At 36.6% G+C, this 22530-nt stretch overlaps 2 protein-coding genes across 10 annotated transcripts in view; one reads left to right on the top strand and one right to left on the bottom strand.

Moving 5' to 3' along the window:
- The window catches only part of NAPEPLD (N-acyl phosphatidylethanolamine phospholipase D), a 73072-nt gene that overhangs the window by 37266 nt on the left and 13276 nt on the right, over nt 1-22530 (bottom strand). The window contains exons 3-4 of one of the 8 annotated variants that reach the window (XM_074268438.1): nt 21405-21550; nt 16915-16977 (exon numbers count right to left, since the gene is read on the bottom strand). Coding sequence is in view for 3 of the 8 variants with exons in the window: in XM_074268435.1 (XP_074124536.1) it covers nt 12334-12602 (269 nt within the window). In the remaining 5 variants the exon portion in view is untranslated. Of the gene's footprint in view, nt 1-11122; nt 11218-11571; nt 11686-11776; nt 11899-12333; nt 12667-12840; nt 12959-16914; nt 16978-21404; nt 21551-22530 lie in introns of those variants that run through there. The other 7 variants (XM_074268439.1, XM_074268441.1, XM_074268435.1 and 4 more) reach the window with 7 other exon arrangements.
- PMPCB (peptidase, mitochondrial processing subunit beta) overlaps nt 19393-22530 on the top strand; it is an 83730-nt gene continuing 80592 nt past the window's right edge. Inside the window, exons 1-2 of one of the 2 annotated variants that reach the window (XM_074268445.1) lie at nt 19400-19576; nt 21306-21558. The gene's annotated coding sequence lies outside the window, so the exon portion shown is untranslated. Of the gene's footprint in view, nt 19577-21305; nt 21559-22530 lie in introns of both variants that reach the window. The other variant, XM_074268444.1, reaches the window with a different exon arrangement.

Genomic DNA, 22530 nt, shown 5'->3' with positions numbered 1-22530 from the left:
TAATCACCAATTTTCCAGATAAGTAGCCTTTATACCCATCTAAGAGGTCAAGCACTTTATCTGCCTCTACAAGAGGAGGCAATTCTCAAAAAGAAAGCTGATATCAAGAACTTTTTTGAAGGAAATAAATCCCAAGGAAACTGACAGGGTTAGTGCCCAAAGTCCTACATTATCTAAACTTGCATCTACAAAAATATGTTGATTTATAGGATTTCTAAAGGGTATCTAAAGGTCATCCCATTCCCCATGCTCTATTTTGAAAAGTAATGAAATTATAGCATACATTTTAGAAAGATTTCCCCAAAGTATTAGAAATAAAATTCCAGCACTTGAAATACATGGCTATCTAGTTATTACATGCAAAAGGATTTTGTGACACATTCCCTATAAAACCTGAACTAAAATATTCCTTTAATTACTTCCTACTAAGATAAAAAGTTCTGTGTACTACACACTGGTGCAATCATTCTTCTAACCTTCAGTGAGGACAAACTATAACTTTTAATACTCTACACTAATGAGAGAGGAGGACAGAGGACAGGAATATATGAACCAAAAGTATTTATATTACTATTACCTTCTTATGTTTAGATTATATTCTCAATTGAATATGAGAATTCTGATAGTCAAAAATTTATGAAACTTTAAATAAAATCTCTTTGTAGCCTGTAGGTGACCCAAGTTTTGTTAATCAATAAGTATTTATTAAGATATAGACCTAGGAGAAATCTCAGTGTCCACCAGTGGCTACAAAGAGCCTAGGCCACTTTCTAACACATACACCCTGCACATGGAACTCCAGTGGCTCCCTGTCACTTTCAGGATCAACATATCTCCTCTTCCAACCTTTCCAGTCTCCTATCTTACAGCCTTTTATGTCTTACATACTGCATGACCCACAGGCTCCAGCCTCCTTGTTGCTCTAGGAAGGTGCTTCACCTCTCAACTGCAGGTGCTTTCACTAACTGTCCCTCATGCTTGGAACGTTCTCCCTCTTCATCTCCACTTCCTGGATTTCCTGGCTTCTTCCAGCTCCCAGCTGGGGGGTGGGAAGCTTTTTATCTGCCAAGGACCATACAAAATTATCAACTTATAGAACTCAAGCAGTGGGAAACAGCTGTCCCTCGTTTTCAGCTCATCATCACCTGGGCTTGCTTTAGCCAATGATTTTCGCTGGCAGATGTTCCTTGTCTCTGTTAGGCAAAGCGGGAATTTTTAACCCAAACTCCCTTATCCCAGTGCCTTCCCTATACTGGTTACTTCCAAATTATCTTGGATACGGATTGTTTGTACATAACTGTTTTCATTAGGAAACATTAGACTACGGACTCCCTGAGGATAGGATTATTTCTTGCCATTCTTTGTCTGGCATACAATGACACCATCTGGCACACAGTAGGCACTTAATAAATGTTCATTAATCGACTCTTGAAGAAGGTGGCACTTAAACTGAGACTTAAAGGGAGCTGAGTTCCAAAACACTGAAGTGGAAGGAAGAACATTCTAATCATGGGGGACAGACTCTTTGCGCAAAGCCTTTGAGACAAACAACGGAATGTCATGTATGCAGACAGAGCAAGCCAGCTTGGCTGGAATGTAGTTTGCAGGAGAGAGAGTAACGTACATGCGGTTGGAAAGACAAAGCAGAGTCACATTGGGTAGGGCTTTAAATGCCAGAGGACTTTGTTTTTTAGTCTTAAGGCAATTGAGAGCCTTGAGCTGCTTCAGCAGAGAGGGATGGATGACATGTTCAGACCTGTGATTTAAAACCATCAATGTGGCAGCAGTGGGCAGGGTGGATTAGAGCCTGGACAGACTGGATAAAGGAAGACCGAGGAATGTCACTGAAGGAAATGGCGTTTGAGCTAAGCCTTAAAGGAGAGCTTGGAATTCCTAGAAACTGAGATTAGAAAAAGAGCATTCCAAGCACGGGGAAGCCTGCAAAAGCTTTGAGATAGACAGTGATCCAAGCGCCCAAGTGGGAAGTAGGTAGGATCTGGGCTGAAGGTGATTATCTGAAAGATAATCTGCTGAGGACAGATGCTGTAGAGGACGTTTATGCACCCGCCAGGTTATGGCAAATGGGCTGAGGGGCGGAGATAGAAAGTGAGTTTTTGTTTTTACTCTAGTCCGGCCTTCCCACAGTCTGAGGGACGGTGAACTGGCCCCCTATTGAAAAAGTTTGAGGACCACTGGTCTAAACCAACCAAAAAAAGACAATGTAGAACTTGGACTTAAATCAAGTACCTTGTCTCCAAATCAGGTGTCCCTTGCTGCCTTTTCTACTTTCACCATGAGCTTCCCCACCTTCTAAAACAAAGGGTCATGTAAGTGAATGTGAGGGCTGCAAAAAATTTGGCAATAATAAAAGGCTTCTGAATGCTCTACAGGCTGCAATATCAAGTATTCCACCAAGATTTAATTTAGATAAAATTAAACAAGAATATCCATCCCATAAATATACAAACTTGCTTTCCTCTTTAATAAATGATAAAATTATGTGTATTCCAAGGAATTGTTTTAAAATAAATTTCTTTGAGATTTATAATCAATTTATTATTTATTATTATTATTTGATTTGTATACTTATTTGTATACCTATATACCTGGGGTGGTCACCTAAAAATTTCTTAAGTGAAAAGGGGTCATAAACAGAAAAAGCTTAAGACTCCCAATTCTAGAAGACATATGATTAAAGTGCTATTTTTCCCAAACATTAAAAAATGGCTATCTGCCTACACATTGTACCATCTCATGGTCACATCTAGAAAATAAGCTTTCTCAAAAAATTTAGGATAATAATAATAATAAGTGATAGTATGAGAATACAATGTTTTATTATTATTCTAAAAGAAATCAAAAGACTACATTATGGTTTGAACCCCCTCTATCTAATAAGAATCTCTTCTAGCAGAAAATCCTCTCTCTCTCTCTCTCTCTCTCTCTCTCTCTCTCTCTCTCTCTCTGTGTGTGTGTGTGTGTGTGTGTGTGTGTGTGTGTGTGTGTGTGTGTGTGTGTGTTTTCATCCAGGTTAGGAACCTCCTTTCCTATGGGATGATCCTTTTGAGACTTGAAGTTTAAAAGTAAGATATGTAGGCAAGCTCATATGACCCATAAATGTTAAAATGCTGCTCTTCTAGTAATATTTACATCCTAACAAGAAAAAAAAATGTGAAGAAAAGGAATGGACAGTTTCGGCTATTGGAAGAAGACACTTGGCAGTGGAAAAGCTCTTAGGAAGACCTTGAAATCACTCCCAAGAAACAGCTAAAGACAGAAGCACCTGAAACTGAAATAAAATACCAGCCCCAACTGCTAAATATATTTATAGTTCACACCCTTCCTTGGAGGCTTTCACTTAATTGTTTAGAAAAGGTCACCTGCTGGGCGGCACTAGAAGAGGAGTAAAAACAAATAAAAGATTGTGACTAAACTCTCCAGAGGACACAGTCACTCAGCTTAATTATATAAGAACTAAGTGCTTAGGGTAGTGCTTCTTTTATCCTATTTGAATAGTATGATATAGTGGCTAGAATTCCAAGAAGGCTCTAAAAACAAATGCCTCAAGATATGTCAACCTCCCAAACAAATATGTGTATTAAGCTTCTCGGTACAATAAAGACATAAAGTGAATAGTTTCTCCATTTAATAAACAGATTCTAAAAGTGGTGGCATTTGGCCAATAGCTCTGGCCTCCCCCACCAGACTGGCCTCTTTGAATTTCAACAGTACTTTGACAGTGAAAGAAAAGAGGAAAAAAAAAAGAGAGGGGGGGGGGGTAGATCTGAAAACCCCAGCACTTCTCTCCCGCCTTCCCAGAATGCAAAGTTTTGTTTTGGGTTGTTTTTTTTCCTTCCAGTTTTTCAATAATAGAGGAATCAATCATAAATCTTCAGGAATACTTTACCAAGCTCTGACTATAAAGCTTCTTTGGCTGAGTACTGAAAGACCACAAAAGCAAGATAAATCTTTGGTGATTCTGAGTAGAGAAGACTGTTTTTAGATTCTACAATGATGAAAAAAAGAACACAACAAACAAAATTTCCAGAAACTTTGAGAAGTCACTTAAACTTTCTGGTTCTCATTTTCCTTATCTGTAAAATACAAGATTTCTCTTACAATCATTTCCATTCCCAACTCTACGAAGCTACACATACCAAGAAATTAAGTAAAAAAAAACTTCAAGTCTCAAGAGAAATACCCGATAATAAAGAGAATCCTAATCTGGAAGGAATCAATCAATAATTTCAAGCCCCTACAAACAGAAATCATAATGTAACTAGAAAGATGGGCACTGGGTTTGAAATCACAAAACCTGGGTTTGAAGCCCCATTCTGCTGTTATGCAAGCCACTTCTTTTCAAAATGAGCTTTAATTCCCTCATCTGTAAAATGAAGAGACTAGCATTGAATATACTCTTAGATCCTTAGATTAGCTCTAGAGCTAAATTCTGTGGTATTATGAAAAAAAATTTCAACATTTAAAATAATTACTGTACATATGCTATATAAAAAGATAAGTTCTTTAAAGAACTTAAACTTTAAAAGTTTAAACTTAATTTTAAAAGATATCTATAAAAAAGTTAAGTTCTGAACAGAATTCTTGCTCCAACATTTTAGGGGGGGGGGGGTGTTTCCTTCTTTTTATGCAGTACTTTAAGATTTTACAAATTGCTTAACAAATATCTTATTTTATCTTCCCAGCAACTCTGGAAAGCTGGTAATATTATTATCCCCATTTTTTTACAGATAAGAAACTGAGACGGAGAGAAATTTAATGACTTGCCCAAGATCATAAAGCTAATGAGTGTTTGAGGCAGGATAGATGCTCAATTGAAATATTTAACAATTTCTATATGAAAGGGTGAGAAAACAAATTTTAACCCAAAAGCTGGGTGGGCACTTTCATTGAACTTTTCAAGGTTTCGAATTTTTCTAAAGAGGAGGTTGAAAATTGTGGAACTACTCCTAGTTAATTAGTAGACAGTTCTACTTTAAAAAATTATGGAAAGAGAATAGTAATAGATATGATTTTCATTTTTTCCATTTTTATATTTCAATTAATTTTATTTTTCACTAATTTTCTATTTCAATGATTTAAAAACAAAATGTACAGTAGGGAGTCTTGTGGATGTCGCCATGGTTTTCCCTAAGAGGCCTCATCAGTTCATGAAATACATATCCCCTTAATCTGAAAACAGAATTGTTAATATGACATTGTAAACTGAAGAAATATCTCCAGATTATCATATAACTATATTTATATCATCAGCAAACATATATGTGCATATATTTATATTTAACTAAAAATGCATATATTTATATTTAACTAGAAATGCAATCTTCCTTGAGATACTGCAAAGCATAATTTTGAACTACTTTAGTTTGATAATTACAAGATTTAAAATTTCAATAAAACTATGTTCTAATTAAAAGGATGACAATTCATGAGAAAAAAACTTATGGCTTAAACTTTAATTATATCAAAGTCTTCAGCTTGATGACATGGTGGTATACTTAGAGAACCCCAAAGACTCTGCTAAAAAGCTATTAGAAATAATTCAGAATTTTAGCAAAGTCGCAGGATACAAAATAAATCCACATAAATCCTCAGGATTTTTATACATTACCAACACAATCCAACAGCAAGAGATACAAAGAGAAATTCCATTCAAAATAACAGTCGATAATATAAAATATTTGGGAATATATCTACCAAAGGAGAGTCAGGAATTATGAGAAAAATTACAAAACACTTGCCACAAAAATAAAGTCAGATTTAAATAATTGGAAAGACATTCAGTGTTCTTGGATAGGCCGAGCGAATATAATCAAGATGACAATACTCCCTAAATTAATCTATTTATTTAGTGCTATACCAATCAGACTCCCAAGAAAACTATTTTAATGACCTAGAAAAAATAACAACAAAATTCATATGGAAGAATAAAAGGTCGAGAATTGCAAGGGAACTAATGAAAAAAAAGTCAGAGGAAGGTGGTCTAAGTGTACCTGATTTAAAGCTATATTATAAAGCAACAGTCACCAAAACCATTTGGTATTGGCTAAGAAATAGACTAGTTGATCAGTGGCATAGGTTAGGTTCACAGGGCAAGATAGTGAATAAAAATAGCAATCTAATCTTTGACAAACCCAAAGATCCCAAATTTTGGGATAAGAATTCATTATTTGACAAAAACTGCTGGGAAAACTGGAAATTAGTATGGCAGAAACTAGGCATGGACCCACATTTAACACCACATACTAAGATTAGATCAAAATGGGTCCATGATTTAGGCATAAAGAACTAAATCATAAATAAATTGGAGGAACATGGGATAGTCTACCTCTCAGACTTGTGGAGGAGGAAGGAGTTTGTGTCCAAGGGAGAACTAGAGACCATTATTGATCACAAAATAGAAAACTTTGATTACATCAAATTAAAAAGTTTCTGCACAAACAAAACTAATGCAAACAAGATTAGAAGGGAAGTAACAAATTGGGAAAACATTTTTACAGTTAAAGGTTCTGATAAAGGCCTCATCTCCAAAATATACAGAGAATTGACTTTAATTTATAAGAAATCAAGCCATTCTCCAATTGACAAATGGTCAAAGGATATGAACAGACAATTTTCAGATGATGAAATTAAAACTATTTCCACTCATATGAAAGAGTGTTCCAAATCACTATTGATCAGAGAAATGCAAATTAAGACAACTCTGAGGTATCATTACACACCTGTCAGATTGGCTAAGATGACAGGAACAAATAACGATGAATGGTGGAAGGGCTGTGGGAAAACTGGGACACTGATGCATTGTTGGTGGAGTTGTGAAAGAATCCAACCATTCTGGAGAGCAATCTGGAATTATGCCCAAAAAGTTATCAAAATGTGCATACCCTTTGACCCAGCCATACTACTACTGGGCTTATACCCCAAGGAACTACTAAAGAAGGGAAAGGGACCTGTATGTGCCAAAATGTTTGTGGCAGCCCTTTTCATAGTGGCTAGAAGCTGGAAGATGAATGGATGTCCATCAATTGGAGAATGGTTGGGTAAACTATGGTATATGAATGTTATGGAATATTATTGTTCTATAAGAAATGACCAACAGGAGAAATACAGAGAGGCTTGGAGAGACTTACATCAACTGATGCTGAGTGAACCGAGCAGAACCAGAAGATTATTATACACTTCAACAATGATACTGTACGAGGATGTATGCTGATGGAAGTGGATTTCTTCAACATAGAGAAGAGCTAATCCAATTCCAATTGATTAATGATGGACAGAACCAGCTACATCCAGAAAAGGAACACTGGGAAATGAATGTAAACTGTTATTTTTACCTTCTGAATCCAATTCTTCCTGTGCAACAAAAAATTCGGTTCTACACACATATATTGTATCTAGAATATACTGTAATATATTTAACATATATAAGACTGCTTGCCATCTGGGGGAGGGGGTTGGGGGAGGAAGGGAAAAAATCTGAATAGAAGTAAGTGCAAGGGATAATGTTGTAAAAAATTACCCATGCATATGTACTGTCAAAAAAATGTTATAATTATAAAATAAAATTAAAATTAAAAAAAAAAAAAACAAAGTCTTCAGGTTACTTAGTTTGATCATTTCAATATATATACTGATATTAGATATTTACTTACTACCAAAAATATACTGATGCAGGGAAGAACAGGTCTTGACCATTCAGACACAAACATTCAGATCAAACAGAAACAATTAGAAATCCATTGTTCATGGATCTGATGAAGTCTATAGAATTTTTCTTAGGATGATCTTTTTAAATGCATAAAATAACATAAAAGATTATAAAAGAAAGCAATTATACTGGAATACGTATCAAAATATTTTTTAAAGATTTGTAGACCCCGTGACAAGAAGCCATGGATTAGATAATTGATAAAGTACCTTTCCAGGAACTCAATATCCTATGTCTCTAACTGGTATTGAATCAAATTTCAATATAAAACTGAGTGAGATACTGTAAATTAAAGTATCTTTCAACCACAATTGTTATATGACATCTTATATGAAGTGATAGAAAAATCTTACTTAGATGATTAAGCTAAAGTTCAGTGCCAAATTACTTAGCTAATAGATTCAGTAATGGCTACAGTGGGGAAAAAAAAAAAATCTAGATTTTCCACTTAAATCTCTCCAAATTGCCTAACATAAGTTCATCTCCAAATAGAGAAAACAATTACAGGAAAAAGAATCTTGCTACAATTATTTGGTTTTTCACATTTTTACTTTGCATTTCTTGCATTATAAATTTTGTGGACCAATATTAAACTGTAATTCAGCTGGCATTATTAGCTATTTCTTCTAAAAATGATTTCTCTAGGGATGCTTTTGAGTAGGACAATCTTCATTGAGAAAGAAGTTCCATATTTCATTTTACCTGTTTTGTTTTATTTTTAATTAGTTTGGGGGCATAGTGAATTAAATAGATGGAAGCCAAGATGGGGCTTTGGATCTCACTAGCTTTCAGATCATAAGATGATGTTTAACATTATTCTTTATTTACAACTAAATTTCTTCTCTTGTATTATGAAAAACTTATCTGCATCTAAATCTAAAGAACAAAGGTGATAGGTATCTCCGGACTCAGCAGTCTGAAGTGTTCAACAATTTCACAAATGAGCATTTTATGATGAGCTTCTGGGTAAGTAGGTAGGATTGGCAGAGAAAGTCTTTAGTACTGATAAGATTACTCTCTGGACAAGGAGTGAAGGGCACTGATGGGAACCATCTCAGCCTCACAGTCCCACCCCTGTGGAGGTCTTAGGTAACTCCACCGTACCTCATTCAATCACAGCCAAGTTATGATGTCAAACCCTCATGGTTAAACTTCCTCTATAAATCTGCCATCTTTGCTGAATCTCTTTTGGGTTAGCCCCCCACAGCGTTCTGCCTCATGGTATTTTTTTCCTCATCCACTCCTCCATGCCTCTTGGTGTCTTTCCTCTCACCCCCACCCTCATGCCTGCTGGTATCATTCTCTTTGTTATAAATAACTTTTTTTAGGGTACTAAACTCCTCTATGAATTTTGCCTGCCACAATGGCATATTCCCATCTCATGGAAATGTAATTGTGAGTTTCATTAGGGACTTGTCTTCTCCATTAATCGTTAAAACCTGGTTCCTTGCTAACTATATGCTCTCTCAACTCTATTTCATATTTGCCACTCCTGGTGTCTATTTTACCTCTTCACTTTATCTATTACCTCATCTCATAAATAAACGTATTTTTTGAAAAGAAGAAAAACCCTTGAAAGTTTGTCACATGTGCCTTGTGCACTGGCCTCATATCTGAACTAAGAGGTTACCCGAGTCCCATAGTTTGGTGCCAAACCATCATTTTTACATGCACCTTGTCTTAATAACAGAAAGTGGGCATAATAATTTTATAGTATCACAAACATATTTTTTAAAGATTAGCTATTTTAACAACCAAGAAGTGTTTTTTTTTTCCTGATAAAGATTTTATCCTTCACTCACTAGGCAAGCACAACAATGCCAACATTCATTATCTCTTTGTTATTGTACTCTTAGGTATACTATAGAAATAACCTCCTAATTAGGATCCTTGTTTCCGTTCTTTTCTTTCTTTAACCCATCTTCCACATAGCTATCAAGAATTGGTTGGAAAATATTACTCCTCCACTCTAGCATCTCCAATGGTTCCCTACGTTTATTGTTCAATCATGACCAACTCTTTGTGACCCCATTTAGGGTTTTCTTGACAGAGTTACTGGAATGGTTTCCCATTTCCTTCTACAGATCATTTTACAGATGAGGAAACTGAGGCAACCAAGATTAAGTGATTTGACCATCAAGTAAGTGTCCAAAGCAAGATACGAACTCAAGAAGATAAGACCTTCTGACTCTAGACCCAGCACTCTACCTACCTCCCCTGACTCTGCCCTAATATACAAGCCTACTCATTTAAGTTATAGATTCATAGGTTTACAACTGGAAAGAACTTCAAAGATCAATTGGCCCAACTCCATTATTTCTCAGATGAGGAAACCGAGGTGAAGTGACTTGTCTTAGGACACAAATAGCAAGTGGCTGAACTTGACTAAAGAGAAGAATGTCAGTAAGAATATTTAGATATGGAAATACAGATAAACACTATAAATTATATAGATACTATTGCATCCATAAGTACTACAACAGTTAGATTTAAACATTCAACAAAATGTTATATGGTATTTTATAAGTCAACTTTATTCTATTTATCCCAGTTTAATACCCACTCCCATAAGCTTTCAGGCTCTTCAACGATTAATTATATGTCTCATGTGCTATGTAAAAGAGCATTACAATGAAGTAGTTTTTAAATTTCTGTCCAGTTAAATATAAACTCATATAACCTTAAAGTCATTTTTGCAATTATTCTATGTATATAGAAGTAGGGAGGGGCAATTAATACATAAAAAAAGAAAAAAATCAAATCAAGGTAAGGATAGAGAAACAATTTTAGTCAAGCCTCTCTTATCCAAACCCTGAAGATTCAATTCTCATTCAAAATCCACTCACTTGTCTAAACCCCTAAGTAACCAAAATAGTCTTTGTGCAAGATTAATTTTATGTCCAGCAATCAAGGAATATCAAAATCCAATGATTGTTTAAAAAAATAAATTATCCAAGTATAAGCCTGGCCTAATCAAGTTTTTTCAATGCATATAACTTTCCTCCAAAGGTTGTAATTCAAAATTTGTGAAATGTTGCATGGTATTACAAAAGGAAACACACTAAACATGTTTGTCTTCTAAAAAGACTATTAAAATCTATGCTACAAGAAAACATTTCGTAAGTGGCATATAAAATGTGTGAAAATCACTAATATTTTATCTGTAATTAAGTTATTCATATTCCCCAAGTTTGCCCTTAACATTTGATTTTAAAAACTCTTGCTCTCAGTTTCCACCCACTGGTGTTTCCCTGAAGCACAAACGCTCCAGTGGGCAGGAAACATTCTTTTTATTTATAACTTCCTTTTCCGAACAATGCTACCACATACTAATACATTAGTGACGCTAAATCAAAATTACAGCAACTACCAAAAAAAATTAGAAACGAGACTTACTAAGCGTTCATTTTCAGCACAGAATGGATATTTACATCCCAACTTCCAGAGAAAAGCAACTCAGGAATGGCTTCACCAATAAACTATCCCAGCAACTATAAAATACCAGCTACTTCACGTTAATCTAAAGCAAACACTTGTTTCGTGTCGTCGTTAAATACAATAATAAATACAACTCGTAAACGTAATAAATAAATAAATAAATGAACGCCGTCCGGGCACGAACTAACAGAACTCCAAAGTGTGCGAACTTTGATCAATTTCCCTAATTTTCTCACACTCCCGAGGGAGTTTAATAAAGCCTCCAACACCGGCCCGTGACCGAATTCCCCTCGGCTACCAGGAAAAGAAACAACGGCATGCTCTGTCCCGGGGGAAGAAAAGTCTACATGAATACACCTCCTACAAAGGCTTCAACAGCAGCCCCCACCCTAAAAGAGAGCCCGGACCTCAGAACAATTTCTCACCGCCCCCCGGATTCCATTCATTCGCTTCTCATTTCCATTCCATGGGCTAGTTTCTGGTAACCTGCAGAAAGACCTGCTGAAATAGATTTCCAATGCCAGGGGGTGGGGTGGGTGGGGTTAAGGGGTGTGGGTGCTCTGAAGTTGTCAGTTCGTTCTATCAGAAATAATTTTTAAAAGAAACACCTACATGTTTTCCATGGCAGAGGAGATTTAACAAGTAGTAACACTCAAGATGGGATCTGCGCACCGCCCCCCCCAAAAAAATTTTTTTTCCTTCTGGACCTTCCAAAAATAAAAAAATAAAAAAAATCAGCAAATGCTATCTTCACTGTGGCAGAGGATGCACCAGCGACCGCAACCTGCTCCAGAAGTAGCTGCAGCCGGGGATGAACTGGGACTTGCTAATAACCTGTGAAAGCCAGGGCTCGGGCCCACCCCCTAGCCTGTCCTACTTTGCAGGAGACTTGGGACAGGCGGGCTGCTCCCTTCCGAGAGCAAAGGTCTGGAGGCGGGAGAGAGCTCAGCTAGAGGAACGAGGGGAGGGAGGGGGGACTGAGCGCACTCAGGATTAACCAGCTTCCCCCCTCCCTCCCCCGAGAAAGAGAGGCATTGGGAGGGGGAGGAAGGGCGCCGAGCAGGGAGCACCTTCCCCACTCAGGCTCGGCGCTCAGGGGTCCTCCCGGGAAGCGGACGGAAGATGGGCGGGCAGGGCTGCCCTCGCTTTAGTACGCCGCGCATCTTCACCTCTCCTTCGGAACGGTCCCGGCCTCCATGCGCTCGCGCTCGGCGTAGGGCTCGCTCTCGGGCTCGCGCTCGCGCCCCTCCTCCTGCAGAGGCTCCATCTTGCCTTGCGGCTCCAGCAGCCTGCACACTGCCCCGCACGCCGGCTCCCGGCAGCCGCCAATCTTGAGGGCCTGACCCCTCTTCCCCCAGGTTCCGCTCGTGTCCAACCGGCTGGTGACCCAGACAGCCAGCAGGCCCAGGCAGCCGCCCAGCGCCGGGAGCCTCACCATGGCCCGGCGGCTGCATCCCGCAGCGACCTTAATTGCTCCTTGTCCCTTGTTCCCTCCTGCAGGCTTGACCCTAGTGTCCGCATACCTGGACCTTTACCAAGATGGCCGCTCACGCGGCCTTCCCGCTGCCGAAGCCATTCTGGTAAAGTGGGCAGTCGCCTCTGGACCCCGTACATGGCAGCCTTCTGGACTGCAGCTGCCGCCTCCCAGATAATCCCTACACCTGCTCTGCTCTTACCAGCTAGGGACGGGGACTGCTTCTCCCAGAGCCCCGGGACATCCCAAGTCATCTTCTGGGGATAAAAACAGCTTTGCTTGGCTGTTAAGTCTGGTAACTAATAAGATTATCAGTCAGAGCTGGAAAAGCCCTTTGGAAATCATCCGATCCAATTTCCTCTCTCTCTCTCTCTCTCTTTTTTTTTTTTTTCACATGAGGAAACGGACCCAGAGAAATTAAGTAACATAGTGTAGATGCGCCCCAGATATTGACACCGCCATCCCCTTCCTACAAAAGCCACATTGTTATTAATACTTAAGTAGACCAACGATTTCATCAAAATGGGCACAGCTTCTTTAGATATAAATCAAATCCCATCCAGATCTATTTGACTTAAATATGGATTCACGAGTCCAGGGACTGAGCCAGCTACTATTTTCAATTCAGAGCAGTTTAATAATAATTAAAAATGGAGTGGCACCTGTGCCATGTGCCAGGTTGGAAAGAAGAGATATTTTAATCTGCCGTTTGCGGAGCTCCTGGTGTGAAGTAGATATTAAATATTAATGATATCAGTGTTATTACTCCGGAAATGTTCTACCGGTTTAAACAGATGTTGCAATCTCCAGATCATACAGTTCTTATTTAAATTATCTCATTTTTTTCCCCTGTTGTGTTGAAGTTAAAAAGCTGCACCATCACTCTGGCAAATTCCCTTAAAGGATATACTTTTTAAATGGCCAGAATTGGATTGAGCAACACCTCTGTAATCCAGAAGCATAATAATAGATGACATTTACTTATGTCGCATGTTAAATAATATATTTACATTACCTCTAGATCCTCACACTACGCTCTCTGTCGGTATCTATATTTACAAATGGAGAAACTGGACTGGAGAGTTTGAGGGCTGCCTTAATTATCAGCGGCTGGGTCTCCCTCAACTCTAGGTCCTGGCTCTTTTTCCTTTCCTTGCCTGAGGCCGTGTCTCCAGGGAGAGCAAAGAAGTGTTAGATTATGGCAGGAAATGTGTACAAAATATACAAGTGACTTCAGGAAGCCGAAAACCAGTCTGTTTTGTATGGTAAACGTAATTATACCAGGAGTAATAAAAGCTGTTTCCCGTATTTTTTTCAATAATAAGGTTGATATCAAATAGACTTTATCCTGCCTCTCACTTATTACCAATGTGACCTTGGAGTTTGTTTCTTTACCTGTACAATAAAAGTTTGACCAGGATAAATTCTAAATTTTCTTCCAGCTGCAAATTCTATGTAAATCCTGATTCCCTAGGCTAGATAGAACTTCCCTAATTACTTGACTTACTGTATCTTAAAATCAGGCTGAATTTAGGTGAAGCTAAGAACCTGCCATCTTGCCACAGGCTCGGAAAGTAATCATAGCCCTAGAAATAACAAGTGAAGGAATGACCTAGATTGCTGTTAATGATCTTTTGAGAAGACCCAAACACTCATCACCACCTCCTTCAAAAAAGGGGGAAATCTTTAATGAATAGAGACTGACTTTTCCTCTTCTTTCCACCAAGCATATCATATGCTAATAGACTTGTCAAAAACTGTCCTAAATCTGAGTGTTAAAGCAGATGCTTAAAGACAAACAAATCTTTCTATGTAACCAAGGAAAGACTAAGAAAGAATACCCTTCAAATTCAGCATTAAAACAAAATTGAATACCTAAAATAAATAGGCGTGCAGAGTAGCAGAGTGGATAGAGGGCCGACCAACAGGTTAGAAAGACCAAGGGTCATATTTTGCTTCTCTCATATGTTTGTTTCACCATGGAAAAGTTTTTTTATTTTTTTTATCTCTAAGTAATTTAGACAACTTTAATTCATTTATTGTTCAGTCATGGCCAATTCTTTGTGACCCCATTTGGGGTTTTCTTGGCCAAAACACTGAAATGGTTTATTATGTCTTTCTTCAATTAGTTTTACATTTAAGGAAACTGAGGCAAGCTGGATTAAGTGACTTGTAAATATGTAAGGCCAGATTTTAACTCAGGAAGATGAGTCTTCATGACTCCAGGCCCAGTATTTTATCCACTTTGACAATTGAGTGCCCATTCTGATTCATAGAATCATAGATTTAGAGCTGGAAGCCTCCAGTGATTGATTATCTTGTCATTGAGATTCTGGTAGTTGAAAATACAGTGAGCTAAGCTAGCAGCCAGAAAGTACCTTCCACTGGAAAGGCTACTGAGCTGGAAAGTAAAAAGAACTGGTTCTAGACCTGGCCCTGTTTCTAATCAGTTGTGTGATCTCAGGCAGATCTTTCAGCTTCTCAGAATTTCAACTTCCTCATTTTACAAGTAAGAAACTGAACCCTAGATGAGCTAAGTGAGTTGCCAGGCATCCCTAGGTGTAAAGTGACAAAGAAAAGATCTAAAGCCAGATTTCTGACCCCAAACCAGTGTATTCACCAAATAGCTCCTCAAACTCCATTAGTACTCTAAATTACAGATAAATTGCCAACTCTGCATTAGTTGATGGGAGCTTCAACTAGATGGAAAATTTCCTACAGAGAACTGGACCAAAAGAAGGGAAAAAGTAATAAATAACTATGATGTATATGCACTCCTTGTAAACCAAACCAAACCAAACCCCAAAATCCATGGGATTTCTAACCACACAGCCTATATACAGAGAAAAGAAATGAAAAAAGCAAAAAAAAAAAAAAAAAAAAAAAAAAAAAAAAAAAAAAGCTTTTGAGTTGTGTTCTCCAGACAATGAAAAGGCTTTGTTCTGTGTTAAACCATTTATATCTACCCACCCCCTTCCCCATACAAATCTTCTAGCAAGCCCCATTGCATGGTACAGCTTGCACAATGCACTCTCTGCATTTTATTCATGACTATTTCAGATTGTCACTTGGCTGAACTGGGCCTTGTTTATCCTTTTGTTCTATTCTACAGCTAGCACACATACTTACCCAGTCCATTATAAATAGTGGTATTTACTCTGCTCTCCTTTCAAAATATTACTTACCACCAGAAAGGAAAGATAACAGTTACATTCCAACAGTCCTCTAGAAGTTGTTAGTTACTAATAGAAATGTTTTTAAGTATAGTAATAAATAATATTAATAAAGCACTGGGCAGGATATTAATAGTACATAATAATAACTTCAGAGGAAATTATATTGAAAGAATGCTGACTGAGGGAAAGACCTGTATCTCTAGAGAAATGAAATCTTTGCCTTTCCTGGGACTCTTGGCTCAAGAATTTCAGGTATGGCTAGACCAGAAGCTAAGTACATAGAGAAAGCTTGTTTATAGTTCTACTACAGACATTGTTTATCCCCAGGCCAACAAATTATCCAAACATTTTGATTATCCTTAAAGTTTTATAGATTACTTGCACTTAGAAGTAATCAAGGAGTTGAAAATAAAATGGGCTAGCTAGCAGCCAGGAAGTAGTTTCTTCTAGTGGAAAAATGGTGAACTAGAAAGTAAAAAGACCTGGTTCTAGATTTGATGCTGTTTCTAATCAGCTATGTGATCTCAGTCAGATCATTCACCTTCTCTGAGTTTCAGCTTTCTCATTAATAAAATGAAAGAGTTGGACTAGAACAGGAGGTTTTAACCTTTTTTGTTCAATGGATACCATTAGTAATCTAATGAAACCAGTGAATCCCTTTTCAAAATAATGTTTTTAAATGTATTAACAGTATTATTACAAAGGAAGCCAATTATATTGAAATAAAAGTATACTTTTTTCCCCATCCAAGTTTATGTATCCCTTGAAATTTTTCAGTGGACTCTACTCCCAGATACTCTAGGTTAAAAATACTGGGATTAGAATGCTCTCTAAAGCCTCTTCCAGCCCTCAAATTTTCTAAGTTCCTCAGAGGTTAAGAAAAAGCAGAATTATGCTAGCAATCTTTTTAACTATATCACCAGTTTTAACGTTCTGAAAACAAAATGAGCTTAAATTTTAAAAGAATATTTTAGGCAGAAAAGATGGAATTCAGAAATATGGCACAGTATTCAGAGATATGTAAATAGGATCCAATTTTCAATATTAATGTGTCCTTCAGGAAAATTATTATTAAAGTAATATTTCCCCAGCCCAACTACCTAATGAATCTTTCAAAGTTGATAGTTGGCGAGGAGAGCCCTGAAGAATTTCTCCGTTGTCACCTGAAAGAGAACAAAAACAACATGAGGAAGCAGCTGAGGAAGCAGCTACTACAAGAAAAGGGAAACTATAATCTAAAGTTTTTTAATGTTACAACAGTAATTTCATTCTTCTAGGAGTAAGAACATACTTTCACTACAGGTTTTATCAGAAATGGGAAAAGACAGGCTAGAAAGATGACAGTAATATTTAGTAATGTAAAAAGTAATATCTGCCTCTCGTATTTGCTTTTCTCTCTTATTTAAAGACTTCAACATATTTTTCTAAAAATAATAAATATACAATATAATCAAACCCAGAAATTATTATCTGAAAAGAAGGCAGATATCAAATACTTGGAGGTAAAAATAAAAACATCATTTTTATCCCAAAATAATGGCCAATTTGCATAGCTAATTTCTCACTTCTATAAAATCTTATTATAATAATCTACATGCTTATTGTTGATGGAAGTATAAAAAAGAACAATCAGGCTCTCTCATGTATTATTCTTCAGCAGGACACATCACTGCCATCATGAAATTGTAAAATTGTAAAGAATATAAGATCCCACAACATTTAGACTGCTTATGTTTTTTAAAGGGGATTTTGTTAGTAGAAAAAAATGCTTCCTTAAAGACCTTGCTCCAACAAATCTCCCATGCATGTACTTAAATTATATAAGATCTCTTGAAAAATATAATAGAAAAAATTGTGACTACTCTGATGACTAATATTGAGTAAGATATAAACCAGGGAGACATATGCTCCCCAAAAGGAGTTTGCCATTGTCATTGGAGATGTCCAGCATAGAGTCCAGATACTAGAGAAATTATATATATATATGTTGAGGTCCTTCAGATGCTCCTTTTTGTGATCAATATCATACTAATTGCATCAAGTTCCACAAGATTAAGACTTCCAAATGAGATCTATAATTATTCAAAGGAGTTCAGTTAGAGGAACAATCTAGTAGATGGAGAATGCATATTTTTCAGAATATGATATGCAGTTGCATGGACAACCCATGGACCTGGTACATGTACCATGGACAGACTCTGCAGTTGTACAATGAATTGGGCCTAGAATTAAGAACTGGAGAGTGGATTAGATTATCTTTGGGATACTGTAATTATAAAATAATATGGCACCTACTATGTTCCAGATACTGTGATAAATGCTTTTAATAATTCCGAGCTGCTTTCTGAAACAATAATCTATCTTTTTAGCATCAATATTGTTTTAAGAAGGTTGTCTGATTTCAAGTTAAGGAAAACCACATTCTCAAAACAACTAAAATTGTTAAACACCATAAGAGCAAGGGAGAGGCACACAAATAGGCCACACTACATTATTAACAAATAACTACACAAGAAAAGTAGTACAAAAGACTGTCAGAGAAAAGTATAGCAGGAAGAGGAAGTGGATTGATCTTGAGGTGAAAGTGAGAAATAACTGAGGAATAGCCTGCATGCTTTATTGGGTGCCCAAGCTATATGAAGCGATATAGAGACCTCTAGAATGTTCACTACCTGTGAATGATAGGCAAAAGATAGGGACAACTGTGTTAGTATTACAGCAGAGTAGGTGCTTAATAAAAACTTGTTGATTGATTGGAAGGATTATCTAAGTTGATGATCCATCAAAATATTAAAGTCATAATGACATACTTAGTAGCTTTGATTTGTACTTGATGTAACCAGTTTTTCTGGAATCAGTTATAAGGTGGCTACCACCTGAATCATTTAGAGGTTCCAAAATACTGGAAAATTTCATAAAATTTTTTGGACTGAACAGGTGGGGATATTACATCATTTTGATATAAGAAATTATGAAATAGTAAGTTTTAGAAAAACCAAGAAAGACTAGTATGATGCAAAACCATATTTTTTCCCATAGTAACATTGTAAAGAAAAGCAACTTTGTAAGATTTAAGAACATCGACTAAAGAAAGTTCTGACCTGCCTTCAGGGCATCAATGCTGAAAGCACACTGAACAAAAAGGTGATGATGCACTCAAGGTGCAAAATGAGACATATATTTTTAGATTTGGCAGATGTGCAGATTTGTTTGGCTTAAGTATGCTGATTTGTTACAAGTACTGTTTTTCCTTTTTTTCAATGAGGGGAATTTTTCAAATGAGGGGAGTGAGAGCCAGGGATAGATTACTGACAACAACAAAAAGAAATGAAAGAAGAGAGGATCATTAAATCATTTTTAAAACAACACAAAAAAGAAGAGGACAGCTTGAAAAGTAGCACATATTTATTATGTCCCTTTTTAAAAAGCAAACTACATAATAGAGATATATGATTTCACAAATAATCATCCCTTTTTTGGCTACACTGCATATATGTAAATGTTCTCTCCTTTTTTTTATATTGAATTCAGAAGAAAACAATTAGAATCTCTTCTAATCTAAAATTCTATGATTCTGTGTGGTACTATGATTCTGTCCTGGCTGGGTGGGAAGACAATGGGTCTAGAGTGGTTTAAGTACCTTTGAAATGTAGAGCTTGTACCTGTACAGAAACCACAACGAGAGAATGTTCAGAATATGAAGATTTCTACAATCATTATCGTGAATCCTTTTTTTATGGAAACTAAAATGGAACCATTCTGGTGAGTTGAAGAACAACATTCACTAGTAGGTAGGATATATATATATATATATATATATATATATATATATATATGTTTCCTTTTTGAACTGACTTGGGTGCATGTCTCTTTTCTTTATGTGCAAATTGATAGAAACATTTTCTATATTCCTGATGTCTATAGTAAATAAAATGAATGCTCATAAGAAAAGTCAAAACAATTAGATTCAAATGTACCCAAGAAGTCAGATCTAGATTATTCTGGTTAGAAGATATTATTTTCTGGTATATCTCTGAGATATGAATTTAGGTCTCTGGGAGTCCAGAGAAGCTATAAGAAATCATAGATCACATCTAAAGAAAGAGTTTTACACTGTTTTCATGTAGTAGGAAAAGGACCAAGGGAAAAAGGCCCATGTCAATTGTCTCAGACTAAGTAAGGTATTACTAGAACTTCGTTTTAGAAAGTAGACCTGGTGGTAGTGATGATGACATCTAGACACCAGAAGAAGGTGTCAGTGACCCAAATTCTGGAACTTGCTAATAGAAGGAAGGGAGATTGGGAAGAGGAAAGAGGGAAAGAGATTCCAGGAGTCATTCTGAGAAATCAGAAGACTTGGGTTAAAATTGCATCTCTGACACTATCTGTGTCACCTTATATACCTCATTGAATCCCTACTGGGTTCAATTTTTTCATCTCTAAAATGAAACAAGGGATGGACTTTATTTTATTGCTACATTTTTTACTGGGGTCATTTTTCAGTCTAGATCAATAATCTTGTATATATTGATCAATGTGAAAAATCCATTGTGGTTCCAAATTGATTGCTCTAAATGGGGGAGGGGAAAACATCAAAGTGCTAAAAGGAATAGGAAAAAAAAAAAAGTAAATTCCCATTTCTCCTAATGAGAGAGATTACCTTCCCATAAATCCAAAAGCAGGTAGAAGCATTTTGGAGAAGGAAGATAGATATCATCCCATCGTTTTAACAGACCACAGTCCTTGAGAACCAAATTCTGAAGACAAAATTATAAATGGCTCTGATTGAAAACCTTTTGGAGAAACTAATTAAACTCACTCTATGAGAGATAGCTCTACTGAGTTTAGGTTAAAAATAAAAATAATCACAAAAGAAGGAATCAAGGGCCAAACATCCAAGTTCAAGTACAAACAAATGGCATGGGTATAGAAGTACCATTTCCTTCCTAAGACAGCTAGTCCTCTTACACAGTAATTCTTAGCCTTTTTGTATAAGAAAATTGCTTAAGATATAAGGATCCCTACTAGTTACAGTTTTATTATCTATTGATTGATAAAATTTAAACTACTGTGAATTAAGGGAGATTTGATGGTATAGTGGAAGTATGATATCATAGGACATGGGTTTAAATCTTTTCTGTTGCACATTATCTGCTTCATTTGAAAAATGGAAATATTAAACTAGTTCTCTAAGGTTTCTTTTTTGTTTAAATCTATGATCCTCTAATGAATTTAATAATTCTTTGAAATAAATAAATCTGTATTTTATTTGTAAAGGAGGTATTAAAGAGTTTTCCTACAATTCCATAATGTTTGAAGAAATTCCTCAATCACCTCAATCATTATAGAGTTTTAGAAACTGACATTACACAAAAAACATCTAGTGATAGACTAACACACTGAGTCATGTTCTTTGGGTCTATATACATAAAGCAAATTAAGACTGGGAGCTACCCTCCCCATCTACTCTACCCTTTACCCCCACCCCCAGAAGAAGATACCTCACTGACTAACTAGAGACAATTTGAGATAATACAAAGTATAACTGAAGGAATAGAGAGATGGAGACACAGATACAGAGATGCAGTACCTGAATGCCCGATGTAACTTAAAGGAGCATAACCTCTGGAGGTAGAGAAGAGAACCTGTTATGGATTCAAGAAGATGCTGGTCGTGGCAATTGAGATTTGAGCTTTGAAAGGGCTTCTCCAGAAGAGACTTCAAAACATACCGGTCCTGAAAGAGTAAGTAGCATTGGCCACATGTATTCCCTGCATATGTAACTTATTCCTATTGTCCTCCAAATTTGAGCCCCCCTTTTCCATAGATTCTATACACAAGTGTATTTGTGGGAGAATGCTCCCCATGTTTGTAAGGGAAAGAATGTTTTGTAGCTTCTGTTCTTACTATATTTTGCTAAGAGCTAATTATATCTAATGACTGATTGTTAACAGGAAAGCACAATAATGCTTATGTGCTGTAGTTTTAGGATATATTAGAACCTGTGACATTGGTAATTATTCTCAGGAGATTAGTCAAAAAACATTAATCACCTACTATGTGCTAGGCAATGTGTTATTAAACACCAAGAGTAGTCCAGAGGGTTTGCTCTATATTAATCTTATCTATATATATTTGAAAAACATTGATGTATTCAGTTCAATTTAGAAAACATTTATTAGGTACCTACTATATATATATTCCAGGCATCAGCCCTGGGGACACAAATAAGGGAGAAAAAAAAAACGGTCACTGCCTTATAGGAGGTTGCAATCTAATGGAGGAAAATAACACACAAAATAAATTTGAAAAGCAAAAGGGGAATTCTCCTTCCTATTATAATCCCCAACAATTATAATGCTCCATGGGAGCTGAAATCAAGTAGAGTGGCTGATGGAAAATGGGGAGTTATCTGGAAAGTTCAGCAAAAACAGAAAATTTTGGGGAATGGTTTAGTACTTCACCTTCCAGCCCTCCAATCAGAGGAGAGAGGAATGGAAGGAGTGGAAAAGGTGATGGGTATTAGAAATTAAGTCAATCAGTCTGAGTCAGTCAGTATTATGAGGAATTATTTATTTTATCAATAGAAGGCATGTTTCCTTATTTATTATTGTCTTGAGTCAGACTATGTATTTTGTTAGTATAAAAAGATCAAAATGAAATCCCTAAACCACTGTACTTTTGGGTTTCCCAAAGGTCTTAAGATTGAACCACTT

This window comes from Sminthopsis crassicaudata, chromosome 5, assembly GCF_048593235.1.
Source record: "Sminthopsis crassicaudata isolate SCR6 chromosome 5, ASM4859323v1, whole genome shotgun sequence".
Classification (NCBI taxonomy): Eukaryota; Metazoa; Chordata; class Mammalia; order Dasyuromorphia; family Dasyuridae; genus Sminthopsis; species Sminthopsis crassicaudata.
The sequence above is the reverse complement of the archived record's forward strand: the minus strand, read 5'-3'. Positions and strand labels throughout refer to the sequence as shown.